The 20,978-nt window shown below is 36.9% G+C and overlaps 1 protein-coding gene across 1 annotated transcript in view; it reads left to right on the top strand.

The window, feature by feature from the left end:
• The first annotated feature begins 1,622 nt into the window (after positions 1-1,622).
• The window catches only part of rasgrp4 (RAS guanyl releasing protein 4), a 23,622-nt gene continuing 4,266 nt past the window's right edge, over positions 1,623-20,978 (top strand). Inside the window, exons 1-11 of the mRNA XM_083552967.1 lie at positions 1,623-2,364; positions 2,855-2,994; positions 9,786-9,958; positions 11,111-11,216; positions 11,506-11,568; positions 11,664-11,792; positions 13,675-13,816; positions 14,110-14,283; positions 17,569-17,685; positions 18,247-18,522; positions 20,350-20,430. Coding sequence (XP_083409093.1) covers positions 2,897-2,994; positions 9,786-9,958; positions 11,111-11,216; positions 11,506-11,568; positions 11,664-11,792; positions 13,675-13,816; positions 14,110-14,283; positions 17,569-17,685; positions 18,247-18,522; positions 20,350-20,430 — 1,359 coding nt within the window. The 5' untranslated portion in view covers positions 1,623-2,364; positions 2,855-2,896. The remainder of the gene's footprint in view (positions 2,365-2,854; positions 2,995-9,785; positions 9,959-11,110; positions 11,217-11,505; positions 11,569-11,663; positions 11,793-13,674; positions 13,817-14,109; positions 14,284-17,568; positions 17,686-18,246; positions 18,523-20,349; positions 20,431-20,978) is intronic.

Below are 20,978 nucleotides of genomic sequence, written 5' to 3'. Positions count from 1 at the left end.
TCAGTGTAGTCTCAGACTACTTTTCTCAAAAACGAAAGTAAATGGAAAGGGTTTTTTTTCTTGAAGTGTGAATATATACATCGATCAAGCATAACATTATGACCGTAAAACATTATGACAGTAAAGTAAATAACACTGATTATCTCTTCCTGTTAGTGGGTGGGATTTATTAGGCAGCTAGTAAACATTTTGTCCTCAAAGTTGATGTGTTAGAAGCAGGAAAAATGGGCAAGCGTAAGGATTTGAGCGAGTTTGAAAAGGCCCAAATTGTGATGTCTAGACGACTGGGTCAGAGCATCTCCAAAACTGTAGCTCTTGTGGGGTGTTCCCGGTTTGCAGTGGTCAGTATCTATCAAAAGTGGTTAAAGGAAGGAACAGTGGTAAACCGGCGACATAGGCGGCCGAGGTATACTGATGCAAATGGAGAGCGAAGGCTGGCCCGTGTGGTCCAATCCAACAGATGAGCTTCTGTAGCTTAAATTGGTGAAGAAGTTAATGTTGTTAATGGTCAATGGGTCAGAACTATTATGGCAACAAAAGAAGGACTAACACAATATTAGGCATGTTTGTAAATGTTGGGGTTTTTTGGAAAAAAAAACGTTATATAACATGAAAACCGTCTTCATGCCAAGACTGAAGCGAGCATTATGAATTTCCTTAAGAATGTTTCATGGATATCATGGATTGTAAAGGCATATCATCCTTTTTTCCCCTGGGAATTCAATGTAAAGGACTGATAGAGACAGACTTGATATGGCTAATTTGCTTCAAAATAAGCATGTTACATATGATTTACGAGGACAAAGCTCTGAATCAAGCAGGACTGTGAAATGAAAAGGCGCATTTATTCAGAATTGACATGCGGAGCATCCCCGCACCAATCCGGCTGGGTGTCCCACCTGTAGGCAAACACCCACCCACCCACACACACACACAAACATACACACAGACACCCAGGTTCCCACACCAATCACGTGCACGGACACCAGCCTTTCCTATCAGCTCCTGTGGCCTCGGCTCAGAACAAGGCCGTCTTTCAGTCCATCATACAGCTGCACATGGCCGAGACACACTGGTTCACTGTTAGAGCAGAACTCACAGATAAAGAGGCTGAAAAAGAGTTAAGGTGGAGGGAAAAGGGAGCGAAGTGTCGTCTGTGCAATGCGAAATGCCAGAGACGGTATGCACTGGATAAAAACAAGCAGAGGCAAGCCGTAGTTTCTTAACTATCCACTTTTAGGCTGGTCTACCTGTACCCTCAAGGCTAGGAAAAACCCACAACACATGACAGTAATACGTCATTCTCTCCATAGTCGATATGCCAGCACTCATCTAGTTCTGATTGCTTGCTCTATTTCCCCTGTACTCTCGCCCCTTCTCTCCCCTCTTCTAACTGTCATTTTCAGTGATGTTTAATTCACATTGCTCACTCTGCCGTGTTTTACAAGAACTCTCTAGTCACCCACTTGCTTTTGTCTCTAGCAGTCCAGCCCTCCCTTTTTTTCACACACACACACACACACACACACACACACACACACACACACACGCACACACGCACACACACACACACACACACATATACACACACACACAGTCACACACATACATATACTTAACCCTAACACATGACAGTTTCCTTATCGCTCAGAGCCAGTGTGTTTGAATCCGGGACTTGTGTGTACTGACCAGTTTTGGCTTGCTGCTCATTTTGTAAGAGATTCCCTTCTTGACACATTTTATTTCGCTGACAGTGTTTCACCACTCTGTACTTGTCGTCACTCGAGTGGGAGTTTTTCTTCTTCTTTTTTTTTTATCTTGTGGTCGGCTCGTTTGTTTTTGCACTGTTGTTTACTCAATTAGGTAGAGGTGTGGTAGAGAGAGAGAGAGAGAGAGAGAGAGAGAGAGAGAGAGAGAGAGAGAGAGAGAGAGAGAGAGAGAGAGAGAGAGAGAGAGAGAGAGAGAGAGAGAGAGAGAGAGAGAGATCTTGCAGCTGCTAGTGTACAGGTTTGGTGTTCTGTGTTTTGCTGAACAGGACAGAGAAGATCCTGTCAGGCAACAAGAGTGTACAAGAGAGAGAAAAAGAGAGAGAAAGAAAGAGAGCGAGAGAGAGCGAGAGAGAGAGAGAGAGAGAGAGAGAGAGAGAGAGAGAGAGAGAGAGAGAGAGAGAGAGAGAGAGAGAGAGAGTTGGCCCCAGCATTTGTGTTGTGGGCATAAACACATTGTGACACGGCCAAACGATCAACAGCACAGCCTCATGAAAAAGTAGGGGCCCCAGGACTTGCGAACAGATGCCCTTACGCGTCCAGAGAACCAGAAGGGACAAGATCATCCTTGTGCCATGACTCAAAAAGAAACCCAAAGGTAACAAGGGACTCCTTTGCTTTTTTATTTACTTATTTCTTCTCACCTCAAACAGATGCTTTCTACAGGTTATGTGTCAGCGCAGGTTTTGGCTGCATTGCTGTTTATGTGGTGTATTTGCGAGGTCCGTTAGATCTGCCTGTTTGCAGTGCAGTGCAAAGAGGCACGATAATTGTGGTTACCAGACAAGCCTGTGGCTTCCCTTTGCGTTCGTTCGAATCTGCAGTTCAATTCTCAGGTCTCTGTAAGAGACCCATTTCTGAGACACAAACCCAGATATGCAAAAGAAAAGACCTCTTGAGTTTCTGAACTTCCAATTAGTTTGATCCGATTTTAACACTTTTTTAAAAAAAAGAAGAAAAATAGATTTACATATCTGACACTTCTGCGTTGAATCATCAACTTTGTTATCTCTGATCAGTTTAAGAAGGGGATTTTCACATCAGAGTCACTTTTGAACTTAACATTTTGCTGCCGTCATCTGCTGCAGATAGAGACTCCTGCCTTAGGGCTCGGCTTTGAGATCCGGGCGATGTCGTTTCGCGAAGATCTTCGCAAAGTGAGGAAGAAGGCATCGTTTTGTGTCACGCACTGGACACAGCAGAACGGCTCCAGCAACACCTCCTCGCAGTGAGTGCTGCAAGCCATCAGTGGCTGAATTTACCTCGAAATACTATTCAGAGAGAAATGACATGAAAGATCAGAAATATCAGCATTTGTTATGATAAAGTTTATCAGTCATGATGTGTGTGTTGTTTTTTTTTTTTTTCATGAACTCTCTAGGCTTTTATCTGATTGCTGAGAAATGACAGTCATTGCAGTACTAGATACATGCTGATAGTCATCGGCCACTGAGAGAACTAATTAGGAAGTATGTAGGACGAATGTAGTGCAGTATAAACAAATAAGTTGTGCTGATCTATCAGACATACTGTATATTAGCACATTTTTCTACTGTTCTGTGATAGCTTGTTGTTTGGGATACATATATGCACGCTTAACTAGATATAGTGAGTCATTTTCTTGTGTATAACATTTCTCCTGGTGCATTTTGCTACGATTCAACCGTTTCACACTTTATTCAGAGCAGTTTTGTGACATCACTGAGACAGGTGCATCAGTTTTTTAAGCGATATTTAATTGACTGCCTAATTATAGAGATATGTAAATAACATTAGCTTATTGTGTTTGTCAGGGTAGTATTTTTTTGCAAACGAGAAGTCTGAGCAAGTAAGGAAGTATATTTTAATTAGATGGCACATTTTGAAAAGCAGTCTAATGTCAGTCTATTAGACCTAATGCAACATATATGACGTCAATGTACAGGGAAAAAACACAGTCTGACACAATCTGAGCTGTCATGTTTTAGAATACAAAAATAAAAGCAGGGTCAAGTCTTGAATTAAAAAAACTGGAAAAGAGGAATTGTCCCTAATGTTTTGTTGAAGGCTGCAACTTTAATTAAAATATGCTTTAGAGGTTTTAGGGTAAAGCAAGTGAGCAAGTAAATATAATTGGGAAATAAATATAAAAACAGAATATTATAATTAAACTTTATAATATATTCTGGTTATAAAGGTGATGAATGTACATCAGGACTCTTATAAATATAAGTGCTGGTGACCGGTCTGTCCAAACTGTGTACTAAATGTTTTAAACACTTCGATGGAATTTCATTAGACAAGATAAAAGCATGACTTGACCTTTTTCAAGTTCTTAAAAGGATAATATGACTTTGATGAATTTTTTTTTTTTTTGCTAAAAGCTATTGATAACATATCTGGGGTCAAGACTAAGACTGACATCACAATTTGTGGCATTTGGTTTAACAGTGTGGCATATTTCTGGTTTAGTGAAAATTAATATGTAGACATCTCCCAGGTATTAACCCAGAATTTTTGTAGACCTTTGTGGCAGGTTTGTGGGATGTTCATTTCTCAGACCATTTCAGCAGGGAGTTATTTCATGAACATTATTTAAATGTGTACAATGAAGCCACAGGATTTTTTGTATTACTTTTGCAATGATTGTTCAATTAAATAGTTTTTAAGGTCGGCTGGACAGACAGGCACATATCACTGTTTATTAAATTATAATTAAATCATTTGGTTTAATTATAATTGAATAAACATATCACTGTTTATTAAATTATAATTAAACCAAATGATTTAATAATTTAATGACTATAAAAAATAAAATATTTGAATAAACTCAAAGCTGCTGGTACTTGACAGAAGCATGAGCTTTATAGAGAGTGCTTTGAGACACATGCAAAAAATGATCTCAAACAAACAAACAAACAAGCGAATAAATAAATAAATAATACTGTTTCTAACATTATCAGTTTGTGAAATTTATGTAGATTACTTTTTTTGCATGTGTGTGCGTGTGTGTGTGTGTGTGTGTGTGTGTGTGTGTGTGTGCGTGCGTGCGTGCGTGCGACAGTGCGTGCGTGGTGTCTCACTTCGAAGTAGTTAAAAGGGCCTCACTTCAATTGTGTCTATCATCAATTAATCAATTACTGGGCGAAAAGATCTGACTTCCGTGTGTGTTTGTGTGTGAGTGTTGGGGGGGGGGGGGGGGGGGTTGGGGGTTGGTCGATGCTGGGCTGGGCTTGGGGGTTGTGTTGCCAGAGCTGCAGCCAGGAACTGGGAGTAAAAAAAAAAACAAAAAAAAAAAAAACGGCTTCTGTGTCAGGGAAGAGGAGAGGGGAGTGTTGGGGGGATTTCCAAAGAAAAAAGGAGAAGTTGTTTTCTGAATGACCTGAATAGAGCAAGGGTGATGAAGGAGAGGAAGAGAAAGTGTGTGAGAGTGAGTAGGTGCTCTATAAGCTTGGAACAGGACAGATTAATGCTGCTTTATCAAATATGGTGGCCTGGTGAATCATACAAGGCAACTCAGGCCTTTCTGCCAATGGCTAGCCCGGTTCTGAATAATCCTGTAGAATTTTCCTTACTCGTAAAGCTATGACAGAGACATCTGCATATCCAAAATGTGTGTGTACTGTATGTAGGTGAATATGTGTGTGAGTAGATAGGAGTCTTCTTACCTGTAGTGTGTGCACTGTTGGTTTAGGCAAATAAGGGACAAAACTATGAAATGAAGTGTTTTGCATTGGATTCGACTTATCTGCATTAGGACCAAGGGAAAGTCATGAGGAAAGAAAAATTAATTGAGGCATGTGGCACTTTCGGTAGAAAAACATGCTTATGAAATGTAAATATGTAGTCTTTTCACTCTTAACTGTCAGATGATTGAAGATGCAGGATTAAAAGTGCGCATGTATGTGTACTTATGTATGTACCGCTGACAGGTTTAGGATATGAGAGTCTAAGCAATCACAAGAGGAGAATTGAAAATGAGCAAGTGCTACTGGATGATAGAGAGAGAGAGAGAGAGAGAGAGAGAGAGAGAGAGAGAGAGAGAGAGAGAGAGAGAGAGAGAGAGAGAGAGAGAGGGGGAGGGGGGGAGGTGTTCATTCTAAGAACTTGTTCCCACTTCTCTACACAGTTAAGTTCCTGTTGGTGTTGTGAATTCAACCATGAAGTCTGACCACACTAATACATGCTACTCTTTTTTTTTAGAGAAGCCTTTATGTCCTCTACCTGCTCTAACATAAACAAAAAGTCCTCAGTGTGTGAATACCGAACCAGAATCGAATATTACGCCAGTACTTTTGCTCCTGGATGTTACTCGTTGCTCCTTGTACAAGATTTACTGTATATTCTGTGTAGTGAGCACACAGTAGGTAGTGAATAGACACGGTTTTTAAAAGAGGGAACAAAAAACGAAAGGCAACTGGAATACATATTGGAATTTTCATGCTTTTTATATCACAAAGGCATTATTTCTATCCAATGTGGTAAGCATTTGTAGTAAACAGACTGCATGAGTAGTTAGCTATTGTTTTGCTTATGGATGCCAGAACACCTAAGAAATGTAAAATTGATAAAAAATATCAGAGACAAAAAAATTACAAAAGGGTAATAATGTGTGATATTAATTGTATATAATAGAATAAAAATGATGGTATTGTTCATGTGATATTGCTGTACAGATAAGGGCTGTTAAAATTGTTAGAGTTTCATAATTCAGGAAAATCTAATAATCGAAATAATATTTGTAATTTCAGTTTGTGCAGTATTCTTATTTTTAATTACTTATTAGATAGTAAGATGTAATTTTGTATGCACAATGTTACATGTGCATACATGTGCATATCTACTACTTAAATACATTTTATTGTGCTTACAGTGCAAGTGCAAGTACATTCTGTGCATCCTATGTAGTGGTTATATAATTGTGAATGTAGTAAATGGACATTTGGTGCCACCCAGCTGAGGATGGGTTCTTGTTTGAGTTTGGTTTCTTTCAAGGTTTCTTCCTCATACCATCAAAAGGAGTTTTCCCACTGTCGCCACTGGCTTGCTCATTAGTGATATTATGACAGGCTCTAATCTTATAAATTCAAATTTTATAACATCTTTATCGTTATAAAGCTGCTTTACTGCTTATATATATATATATATATATATATATATATATATATATATATATATATATATATATATATATATATATATATATATATATTAGGGATGTCAATAGATTTAAATATTTATTTGCAACTAATTACATGATTTGCATGAGTTAACTCACGATATTTTAATGATTAAAAAGTTATATATATAAATAATCATTATTCTTACATGTATGTGATATGAATAAATATTGTATCACTGCTAATGTTCTGGGTCTGTGTTATTATTTAATCACCTTCACATAATGACTTTGTGTTTTCAGTGTTCAAACTTTTTTTTTTTTTTTCTGGCAGCCAAAGTACACACAGGTAATGAAAGTATATACAATAAGATAATAAGTATTATATCATACACTGCTGTGCATTTTGTAGTCAGTAGCAATGATGAACCTCAGAGGTCGAGTGTAGAGCTAGAACTTTATCACGTATTAACACAAAGGGCAAATGTCGTTAGAACGTGACAGACTGCAACTATGTGCAAGTAATTTTAAAGTTAAAGCTTCAGACCTTTGAGGGGTGTGGGGGGCTGACATTGACAGCTTTGCAAAGTGACATTCACACACTGTGACTACCAATACATTGTGACTACCAATATATGTGTGTGAATGTGTGTGTGTGTGTGTGTGTGTGTGTGTGTGTGTGTGTGTGTGTGTGTGTGTGTGTGTACTGTGATACCAGGCAGGTGATGGGACACTAGCAGCGACAACAAACAGTGCAGTGCTTTTATCAAAACAATAGTTGGGATATGATCAGGGCAAACACAGGAGCCGACTTATTCCATAAACATTAACATACATGCCATGGTGGTACTCACACACACACACACACACACACACACACACACACACACACACACACACACACACACACACATCTGTACATGCTCATACCTGATAACTGAATCTCTGCATCTCTGTTTCATCTGGGCTACAATTTCAGTTGTGTTTCCGAATTTAAACTGTGACGATCTCTATTATAGTAAACAAGGAACCTTTTGAGTTGATCAAAAGAATGCACATTGTCACAAAACAGCGTTACAGAATTCTAGACATAATCTTTTTTTTTATTCAAATGCATCCCTAATCGGCAAGAAAGTGATAAAAGTAAGACATATTGGCTCAAAATGGAACCATCCTCATCTGTGACAGTGGATAGTGTCTTAATAAATTATTCCACTGTATTAATAATTTGTGTTCAAGGTATTTTGTAGTCATGTAGTCAATGTTTTTCTACATGTACTTATCTATGCAAACTATTTGCAGAGGATTGGGCAGCATTTAGAACACTGATAATATCCAAGCGAGTAGAAAAGATATACTCACAGGTACCTTGCAAATTGAAAGTAAAAGAAATGGTTGAGTGATTTAGAATGCTACCCCAGCTGGTGCAGAATTATAGTAATGATCTTGCACCTAAAGGTAATAAGGCCCCAATTTGGGGCATAATAATGCTTGTGTTGGGTCCTAATAATGAAACCGTCAGTTTCAAGTAAAAGGAACTTTTGTGTCATTCAGAATGCACCCTAGATGATTCAGAGTGTCCATAATGACCTTGTAATATCTAAGATATAAAGATATATGTTGTTTGGTACATTATGTACATTAGGTATTAGGGACTAGGGTGAAATATAGAACATTAGGAATGTGCCCTAGCTGGAGCACAATCCCCGTATTGACCTTGAAATTTATATTGACTAAAGCAGCATTTGAGACACTCTTGGAATTTGTACATTCTAGGAACTAGCGGGTCTTTTTTAAACAACTAGCTAGTGCTGACACAACAAAGACAAAGTAGGTGTGAAGGGCTAGGGCACATTTGAGACAAGAGAAATGTACCCTAGCTTGCTTTGCAATGTGTTGGGAAGGGGGACTAGGGCACTATTGCATGAACACAGAAGAAAATAATGAATTGCATTCCCATTTTCTATAAATATTGGTGACGTACTTTTTATCAGTACACCAATTGCGCAAATTAACATTCTTTTGGAATTTCGAGCATTTCGTATGTCTCGCTTCAACACTTTAGCTGAAACGTGAGTGATAGAAAGTGACTACGCGTGCAAGCTCAAGCTCACGCAACCTCTCAGATCACAGGACGTAGTTCAGAAGTTGAAGCCACAATAATCAGATAGTTGAGGCCCTGCAAACAAACTTGCACGCTTCAGCTGCACAGGTCAGCACAGTTTTCTTTGGTTAAAAGCAAGTGTTTAAATATTACATGTCAAACTTTATAGCGAAGCATCTGTAAAGTTTATATGAAAGTACCTATGATGCTTATCTACAGTGTTGCAACAAAAGGTGGAAGTACACAACTGTATAGGGATGTCTTTGTATGCTGTAGCACTGTAATTTCCCTTCAATGGAACTAAGAGACCCAGACATGTTCCAGTATGGTGACGACCCTGTGCACAATGTGAGCTCCTTGAAGCCATGGTTTGAGTAAGAAATGCAAAGTGCAAAGACATAACCTCAACCACAATCATGCACATGCATATATTCAGTTGAGACCAAGTATGACAAACACCATGACCGTGCTTACATTATATTTAATTATTTAAAAAAAAGCGTATAGTTGATGTTCGATTCAGATATAGAAATGTAGATTAAATGTGACCAATACACTTAAAAAAAGCCAAGTTGCAGTGTGACATGATAGTACATCCTGTATCATCTGTATTATTCATCTGTGTTATTTATATTGGGAAATTAACACTAAGCCTTCTTTTTGTTGTTAGTTGGAATGGGTACGCTATATAGAGCAGCATTCTGGCCTTTTGCTGTTGCACATAAAATTAATAATTTAAGCTCTTTGTGTGATACTTTGACTTCTTGTCTATTTCTTCATAAATTGATAATATTATTGCGTCTCTTTTCAAAAGCAGGAAGTCACATCAAGAAGGAGGAAGCATGAAGAAGACGAGGAGGCCAGTGCAGAGAAGGATGACCTGTCCGAGTCCACAGGAGATCAGCCGGGTGCTGCAAAGTCCCACCATACCTACAAGTGCCCGTGCTGCTAGTCTGGATGAGCTCATCCAGCGCTGCTTGAACTGCTTCGGTCAGTTTGTCTACCAGTGTTTCTAGCATTATGACTCTCACTTTCACTGTCTAAATGACTGTGTAGCATAACGATTTTCACTTTCATTGTTCAACCATCTTTCCAGGTGTCTATCTCACATAATGACATTTACTCTCATTCTCTAACTGTCTGTCTAGATCACTCAGTATACTATCTATCTATTATATTAACATTTACTGTCCCTGACTACCATAATGACATTCACTCTCGCTGTTAAACAGTATGTCTATTATAATGACCTTTGTTCTGATCATCTGTCTAACTACTATAATGACTATCACTCTTCTTGTCTAACTGTCTGTCTAGCATAATGCATAAAAGCAACAGAAACTGCAGCTTGTTACTAACGTTAGTCCTGAAGACACTGCTGTTTCGAAAAGCTTGCATTTTCATTCTACAAAGTGCTAACACTGGAGACTACTTCCAAAAATCTAATGAATTTTCATTAAACTCTTACATCATTTCAATGATGGCACACTTAAAAAAAAAAAAAATCTGGTTATATGCATCCAATACAAGACCCTGAGTTTGCTGTAACTATGGAAAATACTTTAATACAACATGATGTAAAGCTTGCAGTAGGGACAGCTGTCAGTGCAGCTGCTATAGAAAGTGAATATAATTCTGAGAATTCCGATTTGAGAAGTGCTGTGGTATAGAGTCCACTGAATCGTTGCAGTGTGCTCTTTATAAGGGCTTTTTTACTATCTTGTCATCTATCATCCAACAATGTGTATCTCATGTCACCACAATATCGATTACTGTCTTGTACCTTCATTTTCACAGTGTTAAATGTCTTCTTTCGCCTGAAGCCTGTCGTGTTTGGTCTTTCTTATACGAGCGATGATGTAGTTTTTTTAAATGAGAAAAAAATGACTTGAAATTGTGTTTAGCAAAGAAAAAAATCTATTGCCGCTTTTTCATGCTCTTTGTTTCTAAGCCGAGGACCAAAAGGGGTTTCAAAACAGCAAAACATTTGAAATGAAATAGAAAGACCGTATAAGGCTGAACACAAAAAGACTAGCATGACAAAACATTTATGCATATTGCACCTGTCTCACTTCTTCTTCCCCTGTTGCATTACTCTTCATTTGTAAAGTTATGATAATTTATTTTGTTTGTGTGTTGCAGACTCTGATGGGAAGTTAATCCGTGGCATGCAACTGGTCAATATGACTCTGATGATGCACAACTGGGTTGTGCCATCACACAAGTTCGCCCATAAACTGCTCTCTCTATATCTTTTATTTGACTTGGATCTGACTATTCACTTCAAGAGCATTGTTTTATATTCATGCCACAGGGTATGACTTTACCTAATCTTAATACTGATAGGCTGAGGTCAGGGTGTATATAGTATGTAGTTACAAAGAGCATCACATGGCATCTAATCTCCAAAACAATGAAACAAGAGCCTTGTTTGGGCATATTTACAAATCTGTGCGCTAATAGACTGGTTCCTTTGAGTGTGTAGCAATAAGGGTGTGTCTGCACTCGTCTCCTATAATTCCTTGACTAGGCATTACCTACAAGGACTGTCCGGTGGAGAAAAGAGCCCAGAGACGACCTCAGATTTGCCAGTTTATCAGGTCAGTAAATGAAAGACATTTGCACAGAAAATCTGAAAGATAAATGGACTATTGGGTTTAATGTCCTTAATATTTGCACTTATCCTTTCACTCAGGCACTGGATAGCTCACTATCCTTTGATGTTTAAGACCGACCCACTGTTGAAGAAGGTCATGGGGGATATGTGTGCTCTGGTCAGGGCTGAAAAGGACTCCCACTGCCAACTGATTGACACGCCATACCCGTGAGTGAGCACAAACTGACTGATCTGAACTGTACACAGCTGTTTTTTTTTTTACATGACTGCACTTGTTCAGACTGACAGTAATGAAAAAAAACTCAATGAAAAGAGATTTTTAAACTGTCCAGGTGCCAAGATTTTTGAAATTTTTTCAAACTCTATCTATGGGTGCTTGTGCTTATGACTTTGATAACATATATATAAATGCTACTACACTGTTAGTACAAACATTTTCATGATTGTGTAATACACACATGCACTAAGAATGCAGTATGTGCGCTAATAACTAAGGTTTGTTAACTAAGCCTAGGTAGTATGTAGCTCTTCAGTCTTCCGTGGAAACACTGTTAAGGCACAGTGACAGAAAAACAAGACATCAAATAGCAACATTTCTCCATGACATGTTAAGAAGTGACTAAGAAAAAGTCCTGGATGACTAATATTCTTTTTTAATTACTCTTAGCTATTACTTGCTTACTGAACTGCCACTTTCACTCATCTTTTTCGAGTAGAATAAAATTCTGTATATACTATAATTTTATAAATAATACAAAAATAGGCTGTTGACATCAGATCATGTCATAGATATGCTATAATAAGCATAAGATGGTGATTTAACTTGAACTTGATTTTAGAAATATTCTAAGATTGATAAAACCTTCACCAAAAAGTTTCTATTACAAAAGGAAGACATACACCATAATCATTGATTTTGTAAAGTTTTCTGTGAGGAGATTTTTAATTAACATTATTGAAAGGAGTCTCTAGTGTCAGAGCATGGTAACAGTCAGAAGTTTATGGTTTTGCACCATGTTTAGAACATGTTTAGTTATACAGTGTTACAGTGAACTGTATCTATAGCTAACTAGCCTATGCATGAATGTTCTGTACTATTAAATGTAACTGTGAAAGACTAGAAATATGATCCCACTTCAGTATATTGAAATGTTTTATCATGCTATAAAGTTAATAAAACCCTTTAGGGAAGTATGACCCCATTTTACACTACACCAGAGATGGCAAAAGTACACATATCCTTTACTCAAGTAGAAGTACAGATACACATGTTTTAAAAGACTCTGGTAATAGTTGAAATATGACTACACTAATCACTCAAGTTAAAGTAAAGAAGTTTGGGCTCTGACATGTACTTAAGTAAAAAGTAGCCTTTACTACTACCTGTTTTAGTGTCACACTTGAAACTGGACCTCACGTCATATTAGTTATCTAATGAATGTTTGCCAGGCTAAATAAAAAACACCACAACACAAGTAGAGAAAATGATCAGGTGATGTCTCAGGAATGTCTCTGTTTTCAGTCATGTTTACATCGCTGGCTCCCTCTGTCCATCCACGTTAGCCAGACTTCTTGTTGCCTTCTGACTTGCTCATTGTGAGCTTTGTAAACTAGCCTGCATCTGTGGTGTGTGAGAGCCAGGAAATGATACACCAGTGGTAAATTGAAAATGCCACGCAATGACAAGAAATAGGTTGATGGGCAGAAAACGGCACACAATAAGAAGAAAGAATATTGATTATGTCATCGAATAGATTAAAACTAAAGTAACAATCATGGTTTGAAAATATAAGAAGTAGAAAGTACAGATATTTGTGTAAAAAATTTAATGAGTGAATGTAAATAGGTTTTAAGTAAAAGAAAAATCTACTAAAGTACATTAACAAAGTATATGTACTCCATTACTTCCCATTTCTGCAGTTCACTGATACACACCAACTTGTTGTTGACTATTTTTACAATAACACCACACCCCATTGTGTTTTGTTCCTTGTCCATGAATCTTAGAAAATAACAATAATTGTGCTGTAAATCATTTTCACTTAAACATAGAAATACATGATTCCTTCTCTTTTTTACTGAAAAGCAGTAATCCTCCTGAGGACATCTGCCTGGCTCCTTCACCCTCAGTAAAGAAGAGGAAGGTGTCTCTGCTGTTTGACCATATGGAAGCTGATGAGATGGCAGAGCACCTCAGTTACCTGGAATTCAAAAACTTCTGCAGCGTTTCTGTGCGTGGGCTGACCTTAAACACTCGCCACACCTTGATTTCCTCTAGACACAGACTGTTACACAGCACAGAGCAAACATTGCCTCATACTAGTAAAGTCAATATAAGTAATGACAAATGAAACACCACTGATAACATTAAGAAAATCTATATTTAATCTATAAATCTATATTTCTCATGCATTCTCTCATGCTAAGGTAATCGAAACATTAATGACTATCACACTCTGAATGGGAACATCATGAACTGTGGATGAAGTTGTGATTGCTAATTGCGTGATGTTTACTGTCTTAGTTCCTGGATTACCGTAGCTACATGATGCACGGCTCAGTGAGAAATAACCCGGCGCTGGAACGCTCTGTCATGCTGTGTAACGGTGTCTCGCAGTGGGTCCAGCTCATGATCCTCAACAGACACACTCCACAGCAGAGGGCTGAAGTCTTCACAAAATTCATTCATGTAGCACAGGTACAGACCCACCAATACAATACATACTCATAGTAGCCTGGGTTAAAGGATGTACCAAGCTCATTGGCTAGCAAGTGATATGTATTTATGTATTTGTTGTTGCTCACTAGTTAACAAATTAACACCAAACTTGAGAATGAACTCAAAATAGAGGCAGAATTATTGTAGTTGTTTCAAAATACAATCGTAAGCTAGCTAGATAAATTAGGTTGCTGTTTATATGGCTCATGACAAATGCTGACTAGACAAAGATTGCTATCTATGGTCATGCTAGAGTTAGTATAAATACACAGTGACAGTACAAATGAGACAAAACCATCCGGAATAACATATTTCTCAGATGTTTTTGTTTAATTGCTAAATACATATTCTGCATACACTGCAATTACAGTAGGAATTGCCTGCCAAACTTACTTGCATGGGTTCTAAATTTATCTGTAAAAATAATTTTAATACCACAAGCCTAGGTTGATCTCACATATTCTTGTACACTTTATATCTCTTTTTCTCTGGCAATATATGTTTGTGCACAAATGTGATCAGCAACATAACTGGCAGCTGCTAAACAAGAAATGTAGTCATGAACAAAAAGGTGGTAACCAGTAATTCTGCTTTCAAAGTTTCCTTTTGGTTAATTGGAATGTTACGCAAGATTCTAGACATTAAATATGAAGCATACTCAGTGATTTTTAAGTTTTTACATATGCTTTTTTAGTTTCAGTTTTGTATGCAAGTTTAATTCTGGGGTCAGAGTGAAACTTGCAAGGCTTTTTTTTGTGCGTGAGATTTGAGAGAAGTACAAGAATACCCACTGCACATTGTGTAACACTCATGAAACAGGCGCTTTTCTACTGACATTTACCATTTCCACACTGAACTGGAAGTCATGTGAGCATTGGACATTGCAACACTAAAAACAGAAATCAGATATTGTCTGCTTTTTATGTCATTTTAAGTTGGCATATTTAATTTAATTAGTATTATATTTTATTTTATTTAGTTTAAGGGATCACTTTCAATGGTCCCAATTTGACCTAAAGTCTTATAATGGGCAGTAGCTATGGTAGCTGGTATGGAAGGTGGTAGCTTAGTGGTTAAGGCATTCGACTGTGGATCCAAAGGTCCTTCTTCAACCCTGCGAGAAACTACATAAACATGCTTTCATTAGTTGTGATGTTGAGTTAACACAATAGCTGAGAAAAAATTAAATCATTCCCATGTTATGACAACAGCTTTTGTGTACTGAACATCAAAATCAGCTCACTTTCATTTAGAAAATACTCATACTCATTACTTCATAAAACTGTCATAGAAATATGAAACACCCTAAACGGACAGAAAAAACTCTGTCAATACAGCGTAATGAACATTATTAGTGATTGTCAATAACCATATACTTACAAATTTATGACTTTTATGAGCATTGTGTCACAATGACATGTAATCAATCAATACAAATCGAATAATTAATAAATGAATACAAAGCTAAAAATAGATCATCTAAGATCATATAAGTTTTCTTATATACAATAATTAGTAATAATGCATTGTGTATTTATATATACCATTGTGTATATAAGTGTTTCTATGTGCTGTAATAAGTAATATTATATTACCTATATATATAATGAATGAAAGGTGAATAATAATAATAATAATAATAATAATAATAATAATAATAATAATAATAATAATAATATTACAAGTGTTCTAAAATACATAATATAATAAGTACATACACTGAGGATAATAATAATTAGTGCTATTAATAATATGCTATTGCATATTAACACGTTATATAATTACTTATCAATGTATAATTGAAGAACATGCATTGAGGGTTCATACAATCATAAGTAATAATGCATGCACATTCTTCTTTGCATTGATGAATAATAATATGAGTGCCATTATATAGTAGTGAATAGTAATACGTTTTTTTCTATACAATAATGAGTAATAATGCAAGAGTTCTTGTATACAGTAATGAAAAATACGTAATGTAGTAATGAGTAATAACAAGAGCGTTCGTCAATTTTCTTATATACAATAAAAAGTAATATGGTCTGATATACAGTAATACTGCAACTGTATTACTTGTATTGTATTCTTATATAAAATGATGAGTAATAACACAAATGTTCTTATATACAGTAATGAGTAATAATACAATGTGTTTGCTGTATATATGGAGTTATGAGTCATAATACAAATTATGAGTAATGATATGAGCATTCTTATATACATTAATGACTAATAATACAATGTGTTTCTATATCCAGTAATGAATAATAATACAACGTGTTCTTATATATAATAATGAGTAATAACACGTGTTTTAATATACAGTAATGATTAATTATACGGTGAGTGTTTATCTATACCGTTATGAGTCATAATACGAGCTTTCTTATATACAGTAATGCATAATATACAAGTGTAGTATTATATGTATGTAATAATGAATAAGAATGTTCTTATATACAACAATCAAAAATAAAACGAGTGTGAGTATATACGTTATTGACTAATAATACTAATAATAATAATTAAATGAGTAATAATAGCGTTTTTGTGTTAAAATAACACAAAACAGTAATAATGCGTGTAAACATTGTCATTAGTAAAATGTTAAAATGAACCTTGAAATGAACCAATGGATTTTCAGCGGAAAGCTGACGCAAAAACAAGATATTCCATCAAGACTAAGAAACTGAGTTAGCATATCACTAAGGAAGTAACTGTCACAAGAATTCCAAAATGTCAATGTCTTGGGTAATATATTATCCAAACAAGACAGTCATTTGTATTTTTGCAGATTGTCTATTACAGAAACAGTCAGTCGTGACTCATTCTGCAGAAGCCAACACCCCTAAAATTAATAATTATATTGTGATGTTGTTGTACCATTTGCTTTATCACAGGAAGTGATGTCACTGAGAAAGCCCTATGTTGTGCCCTTTAGCTGTAGCTGTTTTGTTCTGTACTGTTCCCTACAAACACGCAGCGTACCAGTGCTGACACGAAAACCTGTGCAAACACATGGGAAGTGAGGCGCTGGTGTGTCATGTGGTTGGTAATTAAATAAGTATGTCATTCTGATACCATGTTCCTGTTAGATAGAATTCTTACATGAACTTCCTGAACATTTCAAAATTCACAGAAAGCAGTGTGCACTATAACATGCTTAAACATTGCAAAGAAAAGTGCAGTATAAACTTAAGCTCATAGAATATTCTTCTCCTTTCTCTCTCTCTGAATGTGCGTGTGTGTGTGCGTGTGCAGAAACTGCGGTCCCTGCAGAATTTCAACACTCTGATGGCAGTCATAGGCGGTCTGTGTCACAGCTCCATCTCCCGTCTCAAAGACACAGCCAGTCTACTTTCCTCTGACATCACAAAGGTTTGCACAATCCCTCAAATTTACCCACAAAAGACAATTTTGGAGCTCCCCAGTCACACACACAAACACACACACACATACACACACACACACACACACACACACACACACACACACACATCACCACCAAACCAAAAAGTCACAAAGCAGTATAATAATTTGACATATATTTGCAATAGCATTGCATCAAATCTAAAAAGTCTTCCTTCCAAATGTTCTTTTAGAGTTGGGTTCATAGTTAGGATTATCTTATGAAATTGTATCTTATCGTATCACATTATATTGAATCCTATCCTATTCTATCCTAGCCTAGCCTAGCCTAGCCTAGCCTAGCCTATCCTATCCTATCCTATCCTATCCTATCCTATCCTATCAAAGCAAACTAGTCAATTGTGGGTGTCTATGAGCTTGAGTATGTAAAAGAGGGCAGATAGCACTTTAGCCTGCTTGCTTTTGCTCTACCTGGTTGTTGGAGGTTTTATGATGAAAGTCCTGGTGCTTAAAAACATACAACCAGCAATGTAAACTTAACAGAATAATATTCTTACTTTCTGTTTGCAGGCGCTGAGTGAGCTCACAGAGTTGCTTTCCTCCTACAGTAACTACACTAACTACAGACGAGTGTACAACGAGTGCAGCAGCTTTAAAGTGCCCATCCTAGGAGTGCACCTTAAAGACCTTATCTCCCTGAATGAGGCACTGCCTGACTACCTGGAGGGTGAAAAGATCAACCTGGGAAAGCTCCAGCACCTGTACAGCAACATCAGCGATCTTCTAGCCCTCCACAAGTGCAAGCCACCATTCGAGGCCAACAAAGACCTGCTGCACTTGCTCACGGTGAGTAAATCAATTAAACAATGCTGCTGAAGGAGAGAGGAGAGGAGAGAGAGTACGACAAAGCAGTGCAACTTGAAAACGTACCTTCAGGAAAGTGTTTGTATCAGTCAGGTCACGAGCCATGGTGTTGTTATAAATACACGGTCAGTTCAATGGCACGAGACCCCGAAAATAGTCCAGGAAAACACAAACATTTCTATGCACGTATACCTGATTACTTTGTTGAGCCAACAACAGCTGGGTTTATTTTTAACCCGCAGCAGTATTTTTTACCTCTATCTCGACTTGTCTTGCTGGTTTGCCTCACTCTGTTGCTCATGTGTGATTCTGAGAGGGATTCATATAAGAATGCTAAAAGACCCTTCTGCAATAGTCACATGACATCATAGACATGACATCTAAATATAAACTAGCAGACAGGTTATTTAGGAGTTGCGTTCACTCATTAGTTTGCTCACCTAGGAAAGAATTAGATATGGTACTTTTTTGTTTACATCAAAAACACATCACACTATACAAATGAGGTATTTACTTGATTAGCCTGTGCTACTGTTTCTGGTTTGACTGTGTATAAGATCAGTATCATTTTGTTTTTGGGGGGTTTTCGGACTCAGTTCATGCTTTTTGGCTGTATGTTTCCCCAGATTTAAATATGCAGAAATGAATAATTGTCTAGGCTACTAAGCTTGTTTTTTAATAATGTACGCTAGTTAATTAGAAATTAAATGCATTAGCTAGCTACAATAGTTTACTTGGATAGAACAGAGCTGCAGTGAAAAAGGGGACGTTTTGATAAAGTTTTTAAAAAAGCTACATAGGGTAACTGTTGTTTTCACACAACTAGGGTTGTCTGTAGGCAATTGTTCTCACCTAGCTAGCATTTCCTGCTTCGCTGATTGCTGTCATGAGTTGAACTTTGTTACTTGACATGTTACTTGACAACGATTATCATGATTAATATCATGAAATCGAGTATATCACACTTGTCTTTGTGAATAGTGTGGTATTAGATGTTGTTATAAGAGCAATTTTTTACGTTACAATGAGTCAAGAACATTGTATCAGATGGACCTGACAGATATCAGTTTCAATATTAAACCATACGTAGCTTCGACCATAGTTTTTGGCAGTAGTAGTATTAGTGGTACATTATCTGTGTATCACTGAAGTTGATTTTCGTAAACATTTAAGAATATTTGGTGCACATTGTGGTTCATTCTGTTTTGAAATGAGTATGATTTGCAGTTATTCATTTGAACGTTTTAGCTCATTCGATCTTAATTGTCTAATCTCTGGAGCCATGTGTAAACAGTAAAATATGCTAAAAGTCAATTGTCACTTGAGCTTAATCAAAAGCAGCCTTAAAAAAAATAAAATAAAATAAACGAAATCCGGATGCAGACATATTGTAGATCCCTAATGACCAAACCAGAGGCGACAGCAGCAAGGACAAAATGAGGAAGAAAGCATGAGAGGAACCAGATTTCAAAAGGGAAACCTTCAGAGACTTTAGAGTCAAACCAGATTGTGAGACTACAAGACTAAAAGACAATAAGGAGGTGGTAGCTTAGTGATTAAGGCATTCGACTTTGGCTCTAAAGGTTGTTAGTTCAAATCCCAGCTACAATAAGTTGCTACTTCTGGAGCCCCTTAGCAAGGCCCTTAACCCTATATCTGCTTAGTTGTATGAATGTGATAAAAGTCCCTCTGGATAAGGGCGTCTGCCAAATGTAAATGTACTGCAAATCATTACACACATTGAAGAGCTCAAAACAACTGAATGATTTCGTTTGTTTTAAACTCAATCTTAACATCTTCTGCATGCAGCTTTCCTTGGATCTGTACTACACAGAGGATGAGATCTACGAGCTCTCCTATGCTAAGGAACCCAAGAATCCCAAAATACAGGTAAAATCCTGCATTATTAAATTAAAAAAGGAAACAAAATTTTTAAAGAATTAAATTTTAAATTATTCAGTTCAGACACCGAACCACAGTAAGGGATTCTTGGTGTTTTTTATAGTCTATGTAGTTTATGTGTCACTAAAGGTGGATGTGGAAGATCTTTGATTTTTTTTTTTTTTTTTTTTTTTACTTTTGCATTTATATCCATATTTGTAAACATTATTTCAATGACAAGAATTTCACCCCACTAAAGAAATCACCACCAAAATAGAAACTTTTTTGGTCCTCTGAAGGTCCTTGTGCACTGTGGATATTAGGTTTCATTGTAAAAGTTTTCATGGTAAATGTCTTGACCTTGTGCGTGAACTACTTAGAAACAGGGAGTATCCCTGAGTACATTATGAGTACATTGAACAGTGTGTTCTTCTTTATGCTTACACACTTCAAAGAAAACCACAAGAAAAGAGCTGAAGTGCTTACAGGCGACTGATTGCTATCTTTCACTTTGACTATGGGCTTATTACATATGAAGATTCTTCTAACACCTTCTG

This window comes from Silurus aristotelis, assembly GCF_946808225.1.
Source record: "Silurus aristotelis genome assembly, chromosome: 10".
Taxonomy (NCBI): domain Eukaryota; kingdom Metazoa; phylum Chordata; class Actinopteri; order Siluriformes; family Siluridae; genus Silurus; species Silurus aristotelis.
This window is presented reverse-complemented; position numbering and strand designations above follow the sequence as displayed.